A 21,118-nucleotide genomic window follows, 5' to 3' on the forward strand; every position below is an offset into this window, starting at 1 on the left:
ACACTCAATAATATGAAGCAAAGTAGTTGATGAAGGCCACGTGTTATGAACGCTCGTATTATCAGTAGGGCCTGCAAGCAACAACCTCCCCTTGAGCGCCGCTCTGCAAGCTAGGTGCATGCATCTTCATGACTGACCACACCGATCGGTCTCTGCCCACCTGATTAGATACCCACCATGGAAGTTTGTGCGCAAATTCTTATACTTAACGACACAGGGAAACCAAACACTCGTAGACGGGAGTTTTGCGGTTCTCTTTTTAAATTTTCATCTATGTTGATTTTGGCGTGCTTTATTTTTTGTAACATGTTTATTTATACGTTGCAGGTGACTGTTACATACCCACACGCTCACGTTTGCACTTCTTCATCGATGGGAATTCGTTATACTTTTGCTTTTATTTGACCTATGTTCTGTTGGGGTGGTGCGAACATGTAGTTGTGGAGAGACACTGGCAGTTCAGTTTGAATCACGCATAAGGAGACTCGAATCTAATAGATTATTTGGTGCCTTTTATTCGCTCCTTATTTACGTTCTGCTATATAGTTTACGCAGCATTGTAATTGTTCACGGAAACCATTGTCATAAATATTATAATGGTTTCTACTTAAATGGTATTCACTGCACTAGTGTTTCCAGCTTTCTGCATACGTCTTTTCACAATAACCTTTGGGCTACTTCCCCCCAGATGGTGTCACTGTTGTTAGAATATTCTTAGTTATCATTGTTTCAGAAATCAGCTTTCGTGTTGTAGTTCCCCCTTGCTGTGTACCTAGCAATACAAAAGCTTTTTCTTGGCTACGAGCATCTCTGCTGTCATCATGCGCGGACAGCTCAGGCTGCGTACCAGGGACAGAGGGCTGCCCTTTGAATGAGCCATTCTTGCCCGTATCTTCTGTCTTTGAGCGTGGCAAGACTGTTTTGCTAGACTCGCTAGATTTGGTTTCTCGCATTTGGCTGGGCGCATTTCGAACTGCATTAAGGAATTTGGTACGCACCACGCTATCTGCGCTCTTGACCATATCACGCTTGTGAACGAAGTTTCTAATCTGCTGCACCAATGAATAGAAGATGGACAAGTCGCTGGCGTGGACAAAGCCTCTTAAAACACTGATCGTTTGCGGCGAGAAGGTCGCCCCTTCGGCAGCTTCCGTGCCCGAAAGGTTTGTCCATTTTATGACAATTACGTCCCTCCAGACCGTCTCCTGCTCTGTGTTCTTAGCCAGGGTGAGCAGTTTTAAAAAGAGCAACTCCTTCATGCACTTTTCCCTGATAGTACTGTTAGTGCCCTTCAGCTTGCTGATGATCTCATCCACTTCCTTTACCAGGTATTCGGTGTTGTTCGCGTCTCTGAGGCTGAGACGCGGAAGGTATTTGGCGCACTCGGGAGAGGTACCTTTGGGATCGTTGAGCGAAATGAGATTTAAAAGCATTGCATCCCAGAGTTCGTTGGAGTAGACGTCTTCTAAAAGTTTGGCGGACAAGCGGTTCTTGGTCAGAAAGTTTTTCTGCGTCTCGAGGGATTCAGGCGTTACGTCCACGCTTAGTTTCTTTGAGAGGAGGCCTGCGATATCTTTGTCGTACGAAGCATTCAGAATGAGGATGCTGAGCTTCATATTTATCAGTTCGCCCAGCCGCCTGACGTACCAGTCTTCCATTGGCTTCAACGACTTCGCGGTGGCCAGCCGACTTTGCACAATTCGGCTCATAGTCCGCGCAGCTCCGATGGGCAGCCTTTGCCGCTCCATTTCAGCCCACTTGTTGTAATCACCCGAACCGTTGAAGGCGATCAGGTCGTAGATAATCATAGCGTTCATGGTGTCCTGGAACGTGCTCCCGAGCATGGGCGGTGGTAGCTTTGCCACGAAGTCCTTCATTTCTTCTTCCGTGATGTGACTTTTGTTGCTGAATAGTTTAAAGCCTTTTGTGAGCAGCTTCCATCCGAACTCCGATCGCATCGTGCCGAGGCGCACCGTCTCCGCGAAGAGAACAAGTCGATTTGAGGCCTTTCCGAATGCTTTGCGGTTTTGGATGAGCTCGTTCACTTCCGACGGTTCCGTCTCAGTCTGCCTAATAGTGGGAGGCGCGCCCCTGGTTGGCCACCAGTTATTTCTCACATTCGGCTGTTTTGCCGCCATGCCTCCGCCTCGATGGGGCCTATGCCACTTGGGCCTGTTTGCGACACTATGCAAGCTGCTGGCACCGTGATACCGTCTTCGCCTATAAGCCGAATCATCCATGTTCTTGTAACTGTGAACATAATCACCATTCGTCTTAATCCACTCATTGTGCTGTTCGCCACCTCCCAATCCGTATTTTCGGCGCCGAGGGTTGCGACGAGTACTCGATGCACCTGCGAAGTTTTGGTGACCAACTCGAACACTGCTGCCAGCATCGCGATTTGAATGTTTCGCCGGTGCGTAAATGTCGCTTCCACTTTGGGGAATAGCGAATACATATTCGTCCTCAGCTGGCTGTCTATTGTTCCAAGCCATTGCTCCCAACATTTTATTACTACTTTTTGATTTGCTTTCGGTACCATATACACTCTTTTCCCTAGTCGCAAATTCTGGTTCAGGGTCTTCGTGCCTACCCGGTGGCATCCACCGGTGACCAAGAAATATCGGCTTGGATTCCACCTCGCTCATTGGGCTGCTCTCATATCCCGCCCGTGAGAGGCTGGACGGGGGATCCAGGTCGGGCCCCCAACCTTTCTGGACTGTACGGAGGGTCGCGAGCAATGGGTATCCCTTCTCAAATTCTGCCCACTTCTTGTCCGAGGACCACTGGGTGAGCTCTAGAAGCTCGTGCAGGAGCAAGATGTCTTTGGTAGCTTGCGCGGTTACCTCTTTCTCTGCGGGCTCTAAGAGCGTTGCATTCAGTTTGGCAGAAGCGATTGGGTGTGTGCCCAAATCCGTGGTGTTCATCACTCGTTTCCATCGAACGTTTCGCCAAACAGTGAGGTTCTTGAACGTGAACACGTCCATGGTGTCCTCCAGAAACGCAGGAATATCATTTCTGCCAGATTTTCCGTATTCTTGTTTTTCTGGCCAGAAGGTGTCTCTGACGGTATCCTGCACATAAAGTAAATCAACCAGTACATTAGTAAACATTTTGAAAAAAAAATGTCTCTCGCAATATTTTACTTTATGAGATATCCTGAGGAGACCGGCAGTGTTTCCATGTTCAGCACCTGTACTGATCAAGCCTGCCAGTTTTCCGATACTGAACACGAAGAATATTTCTTACGGAAACATGAGGTTCCACTGTTAAACAGAAATAAAGCTCCATTTGCAGAACATCCGAACACGGTAGCAATTTTCTACAGTCAGCTTATGAGACTGAGAAGTGTTATTTATTTCATATTTAAAACTTTTTTCTTGTTTGCAAGTAACTGCCATGCGTATGGTATTGAACAGCTATACAACCTGGCGGTATCACTTCGCCTATGGCCATCATTCGTTCATTTACCAATTTATCATTGTTGAGAGGCCGAGCACACGCGGTACTTGTTGCGAAGACAGCACATGAAGGAACAACAGGCGTACTGTCTTTCGTAGCGCTTCAAACGTTTTCGAGACGCAAATAAACCAACTAGCCCATTGGCCATATTGTTTTACAGAATATTTATCAGAAACTTGAATATTGCGCTATCAAACATTGCAGTACAAGATGATCAGTCATAATAATCTACATTACGAACTGCCAACGGAAGTGTAATACGACCCGCCGTGTTTGCTTAGTTGCCATGGTGTTGGGCTACTAAGCATGAACTCATGGCATCGAATCTCAGCCAAGGCGGGCGCATATCGATGGGGCTGAAATGCGAAAACACCCTGTATTTAGATCTGGGTGCACGTTAAAGATCCCCAGGTGATCCGAATTTCCGGAATACCCTTCCCTCCCTCCCTACGGCGTGCCTCATAATTAGACCATGGTTTTGGTTCGTAAAACCTTATAATCTAAATATAATGAAGGGCGAATGACGTGGACGGAGAGTTTCGGTTACCCTTTCATTATCCCATTCCGACAATATGCCTGCACGTTATCTAACCAATTTGATGCGAAAGTAAATGCTTCATCAATAAGAACTCAAGTTTGCATAATTATTTAATTCCTCTCACAAAGTAGATTGGCGCTCCTGATAATGTTTAGGCGCGCGCACTATATCTTGAAATACGAATACACCTGAAAATGCAGTATGATATCATTAGGATTTGCGCAATAAATGTGAGAACTACATTTGTTGTTTTCGTGCATCACAAGCTAAATGTACAAGGAAACCATATTTCTACAATACTAATACATATAATATATATATATATATATATATATATATCCGAACCGAACCCACAACCTTCGCGAAATGCGAAGGTTGTGGGTTCGGTTCCCGCCTGCGGCAAGTTCTTTTTTCATCCACTTTGATTTCCATTAATTTATCGTTCTTTATTTCATTTCTTAGGCAAAAGTAATTTCCCCTATGTTGTCCTTGGTGTCAGTGTTTGTTGGCTTCTTATGACATGACTAATCAAAATCTGGCCCCTCGGTTAACCCCCTTTCTTCTCGTTCATATAGATATAAACACTGCACGTATATAGCTCAGTAATGCACGTTACCAGGGAGGGCCAGCGTACCTCCTCGACTTGTGCTGGTCGATTCTGCTGCATAGATACAGATTTATATTAAAAAAAATACCCAGTGTTGATTTAGGTTCGCAAATCGCACATTATCATATTATTGGACAGTAATGTGGTGGTTACTAATGCAGAGAGAATCAATTCACGATGTTGTCAAAGCCTATATGACCACTAGGATTTTCGCAAAAGAATAAAGAAACATGCACATTCACCGAATCGAAGTCCCTTCCTTACATATTTAAAACATTCCAGCCGCGTCGGTTGAACGGAAACGCGCGTGAGAAGAAAGCTTGGATTGCGCTGACAACGCATTACAATGCGCGAAAGAGCGCAGCTCGACAGAGCATTCACTTTGTTGCCAGTGTAAACCACCGCTATTGAATAGGGTTAGCTCTTCGACGTTTTCATTCGTTTTTTCTTTGGCTATCCTGCGCATGTTAGCTCCGAGGTAATAACATGTATGTCGCATGCCACGCTACTCTTTCATACAGGTACATATGACTGAATATCCACTGAGTCAATTTGCGTGGGACGGCACATTCGAAGCCAATCAAGGAGCTTTTGCGTTATTTAGACTTTGAATTTAATTGACAGGATTGTCGGAGTGCAGCAAAATACGTATGCACTTCGAATTTGTCGTTGCAAAAAGTATGAGGGAGATTACTCAAGCGAACAAATTTTTTTTAAAATTTCCGTGACAGCTTTTTCAGACAACAGGCAACCTAGCGTTAGCTTAGAGCGATGCTCTGATCCTTTAAAAATATTTCACAATGCAGTTCAAAGGTTATTGCAGATTTAAAATACGGGATTTAAGGTTCTAACATGAATATTATTAGGTGCCACGTTCTATTACCTCGAAGTATATTAAGGCATTGCAAAATTCCAAATGAAAGGTTACATTCAAATGCATAGAGCTCTGGCAACACTGGCCCCGTCCGCGATCTTAGGCGTAATTAATTTTGAAGCGCTCGTACGTTTTCCCGCTCGCCGATTGTGGCCATGTGACTTCTTATGACTCTAATATGAAACAGTGGCCTTCATCGTCCAGAGATAAATGAAGAGAGAGCTTCATTGTGCCCCAACGAAACAACAACGCTAAGCTCACTCCTTTTTGTACCCTTCGATATCCGTCCATGCGGCATTCTCAAGAGGCAGACCGCTTTGAAACCGTAATATTCACCGAACCTCCCTTTGCGCTCACCTGTAGCTCGAACCTGAGCTAACTGTGCTTGAAGATTGCTCACACTGTAAGTAATTTTTAAATTCAAACAAACCTGAATTCATTTCAACCCGCCAAATTCGCTTCGTGCGCAACAAAACGGGTATAATGCCACAACTGCAGCTCCGGTACCACTTGTCCAATGCTACATTGCTCTTTGTTACAGCTAATAAAGTTGCAAGCACTGTCGTTGCTCCGTTCGCATTATATTGTAGCTTCAAGTTGGCAAACTGAAGTTGCGTGAACGATGTTGAACCTGCATCCACAGTGAAAAGAGAGGACAAACCTGATATTTAAGTCGAAGGTCAGGAGTTCATTTGCGGGGCATCATACCCAGTGAGAAATGTACCGAAAACCGGATCTGAACTGTCGTTTTCAGCATAGCTGTAACCGAACCAAGCCTTTATTTTTCCGCCATCTTGGAAGTGAACTAAAACCGGAAACGATTGGAGGAGCCGTTCCACATCTTTCCAACAAACACTCCATAAGAACTTGTGGCCCAACGTTACCATACCAATTTCTCGATTGATTTAGGGACAGTTTCGACTGTTTAGCGACAACTTTTTCTATCATATGACAGACGACGTTTCTCAGCCACATGCAGCACATTTTAACGATTTCGAAATTTTGAAAATTTTGAAAATCTTGAAAATGGCCTTCTACAGAGTGAACCTTTTAATTCAAAAGCTGCATGTTAGCGGCAGAAATTAGCTGTACGATGCGTGGGCTCTGTCATGATGGTGAAAGAAAGGTTGCGTTTGCATAAGCTGTCTCCACTGCGCTTAAAAGCACGATGGCTGACAAGAACCATTTCAATAGGTCTTTAAGGTGCCCTGAACCACCTTTTATTGAAACCGAGAAATGCATTTGTAAAGGACAGGCTATTTCAGAAATACGTTGCCAAAAAGAAGTGCTAATGCGTTCAGCACAAGTGGAGTCATTGCCAACCAAAGATCTCCTGTGATGCCCTTCGTGCTGCCTCCGGTCCTTCTTCATTGCTTTGCACTGCGAAGGCATTGCAAAGCGCTGCAAGGCAGTCACGACGCAAGGCAGTCGCAACGTGGTTCAGAGCGTGCGTATACTTGCCAGGAATATGGCAGAGAGGAAACGCGACCCGAGAAACTGGTTTTTACCGTTCCATCGCGCCACCACAGTACCCGCTTGACAGCCGTGATTACTCGTGACCCCCCTCAATACTATTCCAGAAACTGCAGTGCTCATCTTTGTACTAGCGTGCCACACTTCAGAGTAGAGATAGAATCGCGGAGAAGGGGTAGGGAGAGAAGGCAGAGAATGGGGAAAATATACGCAGCTACAAAAGGAGCGAATAACGACAGCCTGGCCACTCTTGGCTCGCAGCTGCAATACATTGGGGGAGGGCAGGAGAAGGAAAACGCGACGAAAGAAGGCAAGGAAATGCTACTACCATAAAAAATATCGATACACTTAAGTTGGGTTTCAGGTACGGTACGTTTCTGCTATTTCCGAAAAATAAACACCGTGCAATTTTTCAAGCGTACAACTGACGGATGGTGCGCTGTCGCAAAGCTGAATTTAAACACTGCAGCGCATAGGCGGCACTACAGAAGCTGTGGCGCGTCAAATCAACACTTCTGTGCCCGCCACGGTAGCTTTGCAGCTATAGCGTTATTCCAGGTCACCGGTTAGATCCTTACAGTCGTAGCCGCATTTCGACAAGAAGGGGGGGGGGGTGGGGGTGGGATGGATAAAAAAAAAAACGCTTGTTAGTTAGATATAGGTTCCCGCTGAAGAACCCAAAGGGTTAAAAATTGAGCTGGAGTCCACCACTAAGGCATGCTTTATAATCCGATTGTGGTTTTGGCAACATACAGCTCAGTAATTCAAGTAAAGTTTAACACTTCGATGTGCCGTGTGAGGCGATGGGAATGCTAACGTTCTAGGAGGTTAGGCTGCAGATCGTGAGTCTTCACGAAGCGGGCCGCTCCCACGTGGGAATCGGAAGGCCGAGCCCCTCTCGGCCTGCATCGTGAGCCTGCTGGAGAGCCCAAAGTTGGTCAGCCAGAAGAGGGCTGCGGAGAATTGCCTCCCATCTGGCCGAGCTGTTATTGATGATAGAACGAGACCAGGCACGCCGCCAGGGCATGTGTTCTAACGTGACTATTTATCCACAATCGCGACAAGTACCATCGTTATATCCGGATAGATTTTATGTAAGAGCGACGGATTGGGATACGTATTCGCTTGTAGTAGACGGAGTGTTAGCGCTTGAGCTCTATGAGGAACGAACTAGGTTCTACGTCTGAGATAGTAGTGTTTAGTAATCTCGTTGTAGGTGGAGTGCGTGCCCCTGTTCTCTGTTAAGTCGGCTTGCGACTGGTGCCCTCAAGGTAACGTGCGGGTGTTAAACGTTACCTTTAGTGCAATATGAGGGTCCTATGTGGGTGCTAAACACAATCCTCATATTGCAATTTAAAAATTTTTCACATTTAGTGCAACATGAGGGTCGTACTTAATAAGAGGTACAAATTGAAGGTGGTACAAGTCTATGCCCCTACATGCAGTCATGATGACCAGGAAGTCGAAAGCTTTTATGAAGACGTGGAATCGGCGATGGGTAAAGTCAAAACAAAATACACTATACTGATGGGCGACTTCAATGCCAGGGTAGGCAAGAAGCAGGCTGGAGACAAGTCAGTGGGGGAATATGGCATAGGCTCTAGGAATAGCAGAGGAGAATTATTAGTAGAGTTTGCAGAACAGAATAATATGCGGATAATGAACACCTTTTTCCGCAAGCGGGTTAGTCGAAAGTGGACGTGGAGGAGCCCGAATGGTGAGACTAGAAATGAAATCGACTTCATACTCTGCGCGAACCCTGGCATCATACAAGATGTAGACGTACTCGGCAAGGTACGCTGCAGTGACCATAGGATGGTAAGAACTCGAATTAGCCTAGACTTGAGGAGGGAACGGAAGAAACTGGTACACAAGAAGCCAATCAATGAATTAGCGGTAAGAGGGAAACTAGAGGAATTCCGGATCAAGCTACAGAACAGGTATTCGGCTTTAACTCAGGAAGAGGACCTTAGTGTTGAAGCAATGAACGACAATCTTGTGGGCATCATTAAGAAGTGTGCAATAGAAGTCGGTGGAAACTCCGTTAGACAGGATACCAGTAAGCTATCGCAGGAGACGAAAGATCTGATCAAGAAACGCCAATGTATGAAAGCCTCTAACCCTACAGCTAGAATAGAACTGGCAGAACTTTCTAAGTTAATCAACAAGCGTAAGACAGCGGACATCCGGAACTATAATATGGATAGAATTGAACAGGCTCTCAGGAACGGAGGAAGCCTAAAAACAGTGAAGAAGAAACTAGGAATAGGCAAGAATCAGATGTGTGCGTTAAGAGACAAAGCCGGCAATATCGTTACTAATATGGATGAGATAGTTCAACTGGCTGAGGAGTTCTATAGAGATTTATACAGTACCAGTGGCACCCACGACGATAGTGGAAGAGAGAATAGCCTAGAGGAATTCGAAATCCCACAGGTAACGCCAGAAGAAGTAAAGAAAGCCTTAGGAGCTATGCAAAGGGGGAAGGCAGCCGGGGAGGATCAGGTAACAGCAGATTTGTTGAAGGATGGTGGTCAGATTGTTCTAGAGAAACTGGCCACCCTGTATACGCAATGCCTCATCACCTCGAGCGTACCGGAATCTTGGAAGAACGCTAACATAATCCTAATCCATAAGAAAGGGGACGCCAAAGACTTGAAAAATTATAGACCGATCAGCTTACTGTCCGTTGCCTACAAAGTATTTACTAAGGTAATCGCAAATAGAATCAGGAACACCTTAGACTTCTGTCAACCAAAGGACCAGGCAGGATTCCGTAAAGGCTACTCAACAATAGACCATATTCACACTATCAATCAAGTGATAGAGAAATGTGCAGAATATAACCAACCGTTATATATAGCTTTCATTGATTACGAGAAAGCGTTTGATTCAGTCGAAACCTCAGCAGTCATGGAGGAATTACGGAATCAGGGTGTAGATGAGCCATATGTAAAAATACTGGAAGATATCTATAGCGGCTCCACAGCCACCGTAGTCCTCCACAAAGAAAGCAACAAAATCCCTATAAAGAAAGGCGTCAGACAGGGAGATACGATATCTCCAATGCTATTCACAGCATGTTTACAGGAGGTATTCAGAGGCCTGGAGTGGGAAGAATTGGGGATAAAAGTTGATGGAGAATACCTTGGCAACTTGCGATTCGCTGATGATATTGCCTTGCTTAGTAACTCAGGAGACCAATTGCAATGCATGCTCACTGACCTGGAGAGGCAAAGCAGAAGGGTGGGTCTGAAAATTAATCTGCAGAAAACTAAAGTAATGTTTAACAGGCTCGGAAGAGAACAGCAGTTTACGATAGGTAGCGAAGCACTGGAAGGAGTAAGGGACTACATCTACTTAGGGCAGGTAGTGACCACGGATCCGGATCATGAGACTGAAATAACCAGAAGAATAAGAATGGGCTGGGGTGCGTTTGGGAGGCATTCTCAAATCATGAACAGCAGGTTGCCACTATCCCTCAAAAGGAAAGTGTATAACAGCTGTGTGTTACCAGTACTCACATATGGGGCAGAAACCTGGAGACTTACGAAAAGGGTTCTGCTGAAATTGAGGACGACGCAACGAGCTATGGAAAGAAGAATGATGGGTGTGACGTTAAGGGATAAGAAAAGAGCAGATTGGGTGAGGCAACAAACGCGGGTAAACGACATCTTAGTTGAAATCAAGAAAACGAAATGGGCATGGGCCGGACATGTAATGAGGAGGGAAGATAACCGATGGTCACTAAGGGTTACGGACTGGATTCCAAGGGAAGGGATGCGTAGCAGGGGGCGGCAGAAAGTTAGGTGGGCGGATGACATTAAGACGTTTGCAGGGACAACATGGCCACAATTAGTACATCACCGGGGTAGTTGGAGAAGTATGGGAGAGGCCTTTGCCCTGCAGTGGGCGTAACTAGTCTGATGATGATGATGAGGGTCGTATGTGGGTGTTAAACACGATCTTCATATTGCACTAAATGTGAAGAAATTAAACATTTGCCGTCAGCATCATTGCTAATTATTGTTAATCAAGGCAAACTGCACAGAAAGCTTCGCGTGTATTGGTTCCCACAGCGCACGGGAGGCGCATAACGTTTTTTTTTTTTTGCAACTTAAGTCGAAGCCCATGCTTGACTTGATTTAGATCGACGCTCACTGCGTTACCTTCAGCGCGTTCCCAATAGGCGTCACTTAGATCAAGTCAAGCATGGGCTTCAACTTAAGTTGCATTTATGAATACGGGGGTAAGTGCAACAAATTTCATTCATATTGGTTGAGAAGTTGTTCATTTAGGGTATTTATATGTTTCACGCGTAGTTCAAGTAGAAAATAGAAGTTGGCCCCGATATAAAGCATCCAGTTTACAACGCATTCTAAATTAAATAAGTTCAGGTATGTCATGCAGCCCCCTTTTGCGCTTCAGGTTGCCAAGTTACAGTCACTTGTCTGTTGTGTAAGTTAACAGGTTCGTCTCAGTTTTGGTCTTTCGTTAGCTTGGACTACGTTTTTGATATATATGTTTGGACTGGTGAGAACACGTCTGTTTATTTGCGCACGCAAGCGCTTGCCGCAATATCGTCGATACATGATATATATCCTTCCACAATCGGCCCATATTTCTTTTACGCAGCTCTCGTGTGGCGTAGATTTTTCGTTACCCATGTCATCATTTGAGAGTGTTTCTAGCAAAACTACCAAAAAAGGCGACCACTGCAGAAGCGTAGGAAACTTCGCGATGCGAAGCACTGTACAATATAACCATCTGCACATTAGCCTAACAGCCATCTTTCTTAGGTTCTTGCCTATTGTTAAGCTAAATGCCCGATTTTGCAACAGCCCTAATGTCAACGTAGCTATGAAGGGCTAGAGGAGGGAGAAATATCAAAACAGGCTGAAGCTCCCAATACCGATAGATCGGTGGTGAAGAACCAGTGTTGCGCCGGGTCGGCCCGCTGGCATCTGTTCCCTAATAAAAGTGGCCGCATTCAGTTTAAATGGCGACCTCCACAACAAACATAATTTTTTTTGATCGTATTTGCTTTACGTTTAAATCGTGACAAGTGTACACAACATATGTTGTGCAGTATTTCCATCATAGCTTAGTCTAAGGAGCGTAATTATTCCCTATTTTTGTTGCATAAACAGAACAACCACAAGCATCGTTAGCCAAGATAGCAAAGCTTCGCATGGTTGTAACATGGTTCCACCTAAGGAAAATATGCTGATAATCCCTGTTCCATCACAAAGAACGGGTAAATGCCACCACCTTCGATACCATAGAGTAGTCTCTTCTTTCCCAGCTCATAGCGATTTTATGTTTGAAACAAAATATTTTCTTCCTCTAACGCTACAGTTGTTTCTTAGTGGAGCAGATGTTTGCTTCATCTACGGGTCCATGTTGGTAGCTATACGTCATTGCTTACAACATTACTTTTTTTGCCTAACAATTCTGTATTTAGGTGGTCAAGTTTGGGCAAACAAGTGGTGTCTATGGCGGAAGGCAAGTTGTGCGCAAGAAAATTTATCTTCGCCACGACTTCGCGAGTGTCCTTGTAGAATGCTTTTGGCTTCAGCCTGGAGCTTCCCTCCTTCGACCGAACGCGAAAACACTCGAGTCTCCATGATCCATCGAGCCATTTCTCTTGTTTAATGTTATTCTACTCGTAGTTACGTACCTTCCAGGATCGGGGGGCTTTGCGTTTTCTGTTTACTTTCTTCCTCGGCCACGCTTTCCGCCGCCGTTTCCGCACTTCCTGGTTACTCCTGGCCGCAGCCATCAATCTTCCCGAAGTGAGGTCCACGCGCACGCACATTTCCGAGCCTCCCGATTCGAAGCAGAAGAGAAAATCGCGTAACCCTGGAGGTTTGTTGTCGACGAGGCTCCCGTAGCCGTAAGGACCAGCCGGTATCGCTTGCTGCATGCGCGGGTACGTGAGCTTGGGAACAAGGATAATCTGCCGCAGGGGCGTCGCTGAGTCGTAAACGTGCGGCCCTTCTCGCACTTCGGATGTCGACGGTGCTCCGTCGTTTCTGTTTTTCATTGCGGATGTGAGAAGCGGCTTGAACTGTCCATTTGATCGGACTGGGATGATGTAGGTGGCGTTGCGTGGAGACACGATGACGACGCGGTTTCCTGCGATCAGAAAGAAATAACGTCGCTGTGGGCGTGACACAGAACGGGAAAGCTGTGCAGTTCTTGCAGCACACAGTGACAAAGTGAAGCAGATTATTATGGATATATTTACGATTATTTCTATTTGAAATGATGTCAACTTCTGCGTTGGGCCTTGACACAGCACTGATATTTACAATGAGGTGTGTAGCAAAATATTACCGCGACGGGGACTTTCGTTTGAAACATTTCATTGTTTCTGTCAATTGCAGGGGATAGTATTTGTATTTCCCCGCTTTTTATAGTGCTTTTCCACCATATAATGTTTGTATTCCTTTGCATACCTTCTATATTGCAGAAGACATAAAGTATGCACATAATAATTGTTGGCGTTTTGCCCTGTGCTCTGTCATAAGGAAAAAAAGAAATACCGTAGGAACGTACAATAACATCAAATGGCACAGCAGATGTGTGCATGTCCGACCAGTGCAATGCGCAGCCACATTTGCACATTCTACTGCTATTTTAGGGTAAATATTTAGGTAATTTATGTAATATTTATATTATTAAATTATTTAATACCTTTAAATTGGCTATTTAGTCAATCAGCAAGGTAGGTACTCTCAGGGGCACCAGACGGTACAGAAAGAAGTGGTGAATTATTTCTGATGGCGTGGGCTGTATACCTTTTGCCGCCAGAAATACGCATGTCAAGGGCACTAACAGTAATTTGGGACTTCTTTGCACTTTGGGTAGACTGAAAATTTGACTGTTATTATGGTGCAAAATATTCAAGGCATGCCTACCATTGAAGAATACCTCTTTGTCAATTTCAGGAATTTCACCATTCCTATCGCAAAGCAATACGCTCACACACCCATGCCACTTGCTGCATCCCTGCTGATGTCTACTACGGTGCCTGTGGAGCCGCTATAGATATCGTTCAGTATATTTACATACGGCTCGTCTACACCCTGATTCCCCAATGCCTCTATGACTGCTGAGGTTTCGACTGAATCAAACGCTTTCTCGTAATCGATGAAAGCAATATATAATGGTTGGTTATATTCCGCACATTTCTCTATCACCTGATTGATAGTGTGAATATGATCTATTGTTGAATAGCCTTTACGGAATCCTGCCTGGTCCTTTGGTTGACGGAAGTCTAAGGTGTTTCTGGTTCTATTTGCAATTACCTTAGTAAATACTTTGTAGGCAACGGACAGTAAACTGATCGGTCTATAATTTTTCAAGTCTTTGGCGTACCCTTTCTTATGGATTAGGATTATGTTAGCGTTTTTCCAAGATTCCGGTACGCTCGAAGTCATGAGGCATTGCGTATACAGGGTGGCCAGTTTCTCTAGAACAATCTGCTCACCATCCTTCAACAAATCTGCTGTTACCTGATCTTCCCCAGCTGCCTTCTCCCTTTGCATAGCTCCCAAGACTTTCTTTACTTCTTCCGGTGTTACCTGTAGGATTTCGAATTCCTCTAGACTATTCTCTCTTCCACTATCGTCGTGGGTGCCACTGGTACTGTATAAATCTCTATAGAACTCCTCAGCCACTTGAACTATCTCATCCATATTAGTAACGATATTGCCGGCTTTGTCTCTTAACGCACACATCTGATTCTTGCCTATTCCTAGTTTCTTCTTCACTGTCTTTAGGCTTCCTCCGTTCCTGAGAGCCTGTTCAATTCTATCCATATTATAGTTCCTGATGCCCGCAGTCTTACGCTTTTTGATTAGCTTAGAAAGTTCTGCCAGTTCTATTCTAGCTGTAGGGTTAGAGGCTTTCATACATTGGCGTTTCTTGATCAGATCTTTCGTCTCCTGCGATATCTTACTGGTATCCTGTCTAACGGAGTTACCACCGACTTCTATTGCACACTCCTTAATGATGCCCACAAGATTGTCGTTCATTGCTTCAACACTAAGGTCCTCTTCCTGAGTTAAAGCCGAATACCTGTTCTGTAGCTTGATCTGGAATTCCTCTATTTTCCCTCCTACCGCTAACTCATTGATCGACATCTTATGTACCAGTTCCTTCCGTTCCCTCCTCAGGTCTGGGCTAATTCGACTTCTTACAATCCTATGGGCACTGCAGCGCACCTTGCTGAGCACGTTCACATCTTGTATAATGCCAGCTGTTAGCGCAGAGTATGAAGTCTATTTAATTTCTAGTCTCGCCGTTCGGGCTCCTCCACGTCCACTTTCGGCTATCACGCTTGCGGAAGAAGGTATTCATTATCCGCATATTATTCTGTTCCTTAAACTCTACTAATAACTCTCCCCTGCTATTCCTAGTGCCTATGCCATATTCCTCCACTGCCTTGTCTCCAGCCTGCTTCTTGCCTACCTTGGCATTGAAGTCGCCCATCAGTATACTGTATTTTGTTTTGACTTTACCCATCGCCGATTCCACGTCTTCAGAGAAGCTTTCGACTTCCTGGTCATGATGACTAAATGTAGGGGCGTAGACCTGTACAAATTTCATTTTGTACCTCTTATTAAGTTTCACAACAAGACTTGCCACCCTCTCGCTAATGCTATCGAATTCCTGTATGTTATCAGCTATGTGCTTATTAATCAGGAATCCGACTCCTAGTTCTCGTCTCTCCGCTAAGCCCCGGTAGCACAGGACGTGCCCGCTTTTTAGCACTGTATTTGCTTCTTCTGGTCTGCTAACCTCACTGAGCCCTATTATATCCCATTTACTGCCCCCTAATTCCTCCAATAGCACTGCTAGACTCGCCTCACTAGATAGCGTTCTAGCGTTAAACGTTGCCAGGTTGATATTCCAATGGCGGCCTGTCCGGACAACATGGCCACAGTTAGCACATGACCGGGGTAGTTGGAGAAGTATGGGAGAGGCCTTTGCCCTGCACTGGCCGTAGCCAGGCTGATGATGATGATGATGATGATGATGATGCATACACTGATGTTCATGATGATAGTCACCCTTGCAACCAGATGTCTATGATAAACGAGATATTCGATAAATATGGGTCAGCAAAAGTTCTGAATAACCTTTTAATTTTCAAATCACTGCTCTGGCACTGACCTGAGTCTGCGCATTACTTCGCGTCAATCCCATCTACAATCTATACTTCAACTTTTCTATATTTTCGAATAACTTGTATTTAACGTACAATAACTGAAAAACGTAGGTTATCATCGCGTTTCTGATAACCGGAACCAAGTGTACAATACTGCAATACTGGTGAGTAAACAAAGTGTATTATACCCTTACAGGTAAGTTTCATATTCGAGTGGCCTGTTGAATAGATTGGTTCTCATAGACGTTTACGACATCCCCTATCTTTTTTTTGGTTTTCTCGTTTCTTTATTTTTTCTGTCCCCTGTTCTTTCTATCTTCCATTTGCCCTTACGCTTCCCCCTGTGTAGGATAGTAAACGATAGTGTCATCCAGTTAAACTCTCTGCTTCTCCTATCCCGTTTAATTCTCTCTTTCCGTATTCATGCAAAATATTAAAAGAAGTATCTGACCAAATATGGGATAAGAGGCAACCATCTGGGTGCCGTCTTCGTTACAGTTACAGTCTGTTGTTTGCTCAACGAGAGAGAGAGAGAGAGAGAGAGTGGTCTTAGTAGTGACAGTACTTCGGTGTAATAAATATACAGATTGTGCTGGCCATTGCCCGCAAGAACAAGCGCATCACTGAATTCTAAGTACATTTCAATGAGTTTTGATTGTTGTCCGAATATTTTTTTCCAGTTTCCATTGCAACAACGAAATGGTCTTGCACTCACATGCCGCACTTGGGTCCAACTAAGTTACCTAATTCAATTTCACGCGAATGGCAGTAGGTTGCGCCACATGACCGAAGTTACCTACAGGAAGGCCCCAGTGTCCACTCCTACGCTATCTCGGTCGCCTTCTAGTGCTGTCGCGATCTTTTCAAGAGTGAAGCAGCACCATTGTCATCTTAGTGATGACCTTTATAGCAACATGGGGATGTAGTTTTCTCAATGCGTTAATCTTGCGGAATATTTGTAGGCCTTGGCAGACAGTTTTCTGCGTAGCGAAGACGGCGTAAAAGTCAAGCGCGATCGTGGCTTCATTGCATGCAGCACGGCATATCTTGTGTAAATATAGCTTGCAAATTGTTTTGCGTTTGTGCTTGTTTCACATAAAAACATGTTCAAGCGAGTATCCGTAAATGTAGGGGACTTTCTCCTGTTCGACATATTGAAAAAATAACGCCGATAAAAAAGATTAGCGGCAGACGACAACACCGGCGCTGAGTGATAACTCTAGTTGTTCGACGCTAAAACAACTAGCCTTGCATGCGCTTTATTTAAGGTATATTACTTTGGACGTATGATTACTTTTTACCTCAAGAACCAAAATTAAAGTAAAACACGACGTATCGAACAAAATTACGTATACTGCTGCGTTTGTGCGCCTGTTCGGACAATCAGCAATGTCAGAAAAAATAAGACTTAGGAAAATGATCTTAACCCAAACATCAGAAGCAGCGGTTATATCTTTGATTACCTATACGTTCCTACAGCAACGATACACAGAGGAGTCTTGAGTGAACATTATCTGTCCTTAAATCTACATTATCCTTATGAAATACGCCTTCTTCGTTCGTGTGTTCATTCTGCACTCCTGTACATGTTGTGAATTATCTATACCTATTTTGCAGTAGGTTTGTCTCTTAGAAGTTTCTCTTGCTGTCATCACATTATATTTGATACCAACCAATAGTATCGAAGTTCCGAACACTGATTACATAACGATGTGTAAAAATATTTGCTTTTGGTATCAATTAAAATTATTTCGCAAATAAGGTAAATGTTCTATTTTCAGTATGTTAAATAATGTTAATGTTGTCAAGATACGACAATCTAGTCGTGCGCTCTAGCGTTTTTGAAAGAGCAGCCAATTTTTATTTCGCGTACTTTGAAGGTATATTAATTAGTTATTGGCAAAGAGTGTCGTTATCGGAAACCGTGGCAAGTTCCCTTCTGGGCAGCGAAATATTGATATTGGTGCCAAGGCTCATTGAGGATAAACATTATTGGTGAATCTGGGAGCAATGCAGCTCTGCCAGAAAATTTTGCAGCTTTCAAAAGCCTCTGCAGTAGCCCATTTTCATTCATCAAAGAACACAATAACTGTAGGAACGGTGCAACAAGACAAGACGTCTAATTCCTAGAGTCTGCCTATCCTGTCGTGCTCGCGCGCACGCCATGAACCGCCCATCTCTATCCTCTTCTTTTTCTTGTGCTCGCTAATTCTGCAAGCAGCCTCTGCCTATCGGGAAAGGGGGAAACACATTCAATACGTTTTGTGTGAATTATAACCAAGCACACTCGCAAAAAAGATGTATTGAGGGCGCTACAGACAATTAACGTGGTCTTAAACTCAGGTTCGTGGAAGCCTAAACGTTCATGGAAATAACTTACCAGGCGCGGCAATTTTAGCACCTCCGCCACTTCCCAATGCCGACAGAACCGAGAGTAAACACACCAAGACGACGTTTCGAATTTCTCCCATTTTCGGATCAGAACACAAGAATTGTATTCGACCTACGAAAAAAATGAGAGTAAACGCTCATGACGACTTCGCAAACCAAAGAACTGAATATTTAAAGGAAGTCACATTGCCTTAAGTTCTCTAGTACCGAAATGCGTCCTCTGGAAAGGGTAACGTTTGCGCCACTCTTGCGGCGCTGTTCTTTTTAAAGCGCGAATGGCACAATGTATGTAACATTTGAGTGGACACTTAACTAGTGCGAAATACGGTTTCTTAGGCGAAGGTTCCTTTCCGTCTTCCCCGGCTTTGCGGGCGCCAGCTGCTGCCCTGTCGAGTATACGTGTGCTTCAGCCCATGGATGTACGCGGCCATTGTTGGCTGGTTTCCCAGAATACGAGTGCACGACTTTGACACAAAGGGTACAGAAACTCTTAATGTAATTGGATAAGTGTTTTGCATATTTTGCATACACTTTGCATCAACAATCTTTCCCAGAAAAACACTGTACAGCGCCTTGATCCTCGGGACACAGCCCGGAAACAGCAAACAGGGTGGAGGTCGTGTCACCCGTTGCTGCTGCTACCTTGCTAACTGGAACAAGCGTCGTCTTTTGTTGACAATAACAATGAATTGTCTGTGTGTCATGTCTAGTATACAGAGGATATTGATTACAAGTTATGATATTTTTGATTGGTTATTCTTTTGGTAACTGCGATACAAGCTCCATGACGTCTCTAGAAAGCTGCAGAATATTGCGTTCCGATCATGCCGTGGTGTCGTTATTGCATTAAGTCTTTTTAAAAATGAAATTGTACTGGCGTAAATTTTCGACAGAGACACGATAAATAGACCAAGGGGAAATTGTAACAGTTACTTCGCGAACATTGTTGATCGAAGCGGTGAACAGCGATGAATAAAATTAGATATAAACGTACTCATGTGTCCTTTTTCTCGTGAACATTGCTTGTTGAGAAACTCAAGTATGTCTTTGTAACCGCTATTGTGGCAGAACGCTTGGACTGCCATAAATGCAGTTGCATATACTCAATTACAAGGATGCCAAAACTTCATATCGACTATCGTAGTCGTGTCCGTGGACGTAATCTTTTAACGTTACGTCAGTATATAGCTACGCACATAAATATTAACGTATAGAAATGCTCGCAGCAGGTAGTTGTATTATTTAGGCCACTCATAAAATACAATGTGGGCCTCGCATTTCTGAGCTTTCTATTTTGACAGTCGCTAGCTTAGTGCGTTTTTTTCCCGGGAAAAATACTGGTGTTACGGGGGGGGGACTTTCTGAAAAAAAAAATACATACTATATTCGGACGTCACAATAGTTATGAGAGCAGCTTCATGACCGCCTCTTGTACATTGAACTCTAATGCGGGAAGATTCTTAAATTAGATGTAATGTATTTTTCTCTGCATCAGAAAATTTTAGAACTCACGTATGTGTCTTGTTTCACTCTGAGCACATGTCGTCCACAGTCTCTAGATTGAAGGAGTCATGTTTGTCACTGTGGTAAAGATTTGGCGAAAGCGTGTGGCCCTTTGTCCGTAGAATGCCTTGTCCAGAATCAATAAACAATCAATGGACCACCACGTTCCCCTCGAACATCAATCAGTCAGCTATGCGCGAACTACCATTGTCTCCCGTGATGCACATACGGAATCGAAGTGGCGTTTTCACTTAAAAAAATAGCACAGCGCTAACTTCGCAAACGTAAATTATAGGCTTTCGCCGTGGCTATCTTGAGGGAGAAGTCGTAAATGTAAAACGGCTTTTTAAGACGCTTCTTGTGATTGTTCCTTGAAGTTTTGTATCGAACCAAATGCTTAAAGCGCGTTGTCTTCTATTTGCTGCATGAAGTGAGGGATAGTACAGCTGCTGCTCTAGAAACGGCAGATGTCCAGCTGGCTTATTAGCGCATCTAAGTGTGTACTGTTGTGAGAAGAAAAAATTAATTTGAAACCGTCACACGATGACGGGCTCGTATTCGACACGTTAGCATTCATACCGCCTATTGGGCCAGCGATTAGGGGCTGCTGAGGGAAAAACGAACATTGCTTCGCTAATATAACAATCGGCGATCAATAGGAACATAAGGGATGTTCCACTTTTAGAGTTCATCTTCCGATGTCGCATTTATCACCATGCTGCATTACGAAATGCCTCTCTCGGTTTATTTTTTGCTCTTGAATACCAAAAATTTGTAGGAGTTTTGTAGGATGGCGCTCGTACATCCCTAAGGCAACGGTGAGCCTACGGCAAGTGGTTTTTCATCCATAAGGTTATGACCGATAGCCTCGCAGCCTCTAAATCTTAGCAGTATTGGTAATCCTAAGTTACAACACTGTACGACCACTTCACATCTTGTAGAATGGGCGACGCTTATGCTTACTTATAGATAATGCTAATGAACTCCGCCTTCGTATTAGTATTACAGCGTAAGCTGTTATGGGCGCATTCCAATAGCCTTTTTCGGTTGGCAATGGTGCCCACTGCCGCCTCGCCGGTATCCGGTGCATGT

At 44.3% G+C, this 21,118-nt stretch overlaps 1 protein-coding gene across 1 annotated transcript; it reads right to left on the reverse strand.

Annotated features, from left to right (window-relative positions):
* Positions 1-250: 250 nt before the first annotated feature.
* Positions 251-20,293, reverse strand: LOC142587833 (uncharacterized). Its single transcript, XM_075699125.1, has 4 exons — positions 20,036-20,293; positions 18,513-18,635; positions 12,635-13,092; positions 251-3,074 (listed from the first exon to the last, which is right to left on the reverse strand). The coding sequence occupies exons 2-4, from the start codon at positions 18,601-18,603 to the stop codon at positions 675-677; spliced, it is 2,949 nt and encodes a 982-aa protein (XP_075555240.1). The 5' UTR covers positions 18,604-18,635; positions 20,036-20,293; the 3' UTR covers positions 251-674.
* Between the last annotated feature and the right edge of the window lie 825 nt (positions 20,294-21,118).

The sequence above is a fragment of the Dermacentor variabilis genome, chromosome 7, assembly GCF_050947875.1.
Source record: "Dermacentor variabilis isolate Ectoservices chromosome 7, ASM5094787v1, whole genome shotgun sequence".
NCBI lineage: Eukaryota > Metazoa > Arthropoda > Arachnida > Ixodida > Ixodidae > Dermacentor > Dermacentor variabilis.

Coding starts and splice junctions, on each gene's coding strand:
- LOC142587833 (XM_075699125.1), bottom strand. CDS start 18,603: ATGGGAGAAATTCGAAACGTCGTCTTGGTGTGTTTACTCTCGGTTCTG. Junction 13,093..18,512: donor TGCTAAAATTGCCGCGCCTG/GTAAGTTATTTC, acceptor TTCTGATCGCAG/GAAACCGCGTCGTCATCGTG. Junction 3,075..12,634: donor AAGCCCCCCGATCCTGGAAG/GTACGTAACTAC, acceptor CTTTATGTGCAG/GATACCGTCAGAGACACCTT.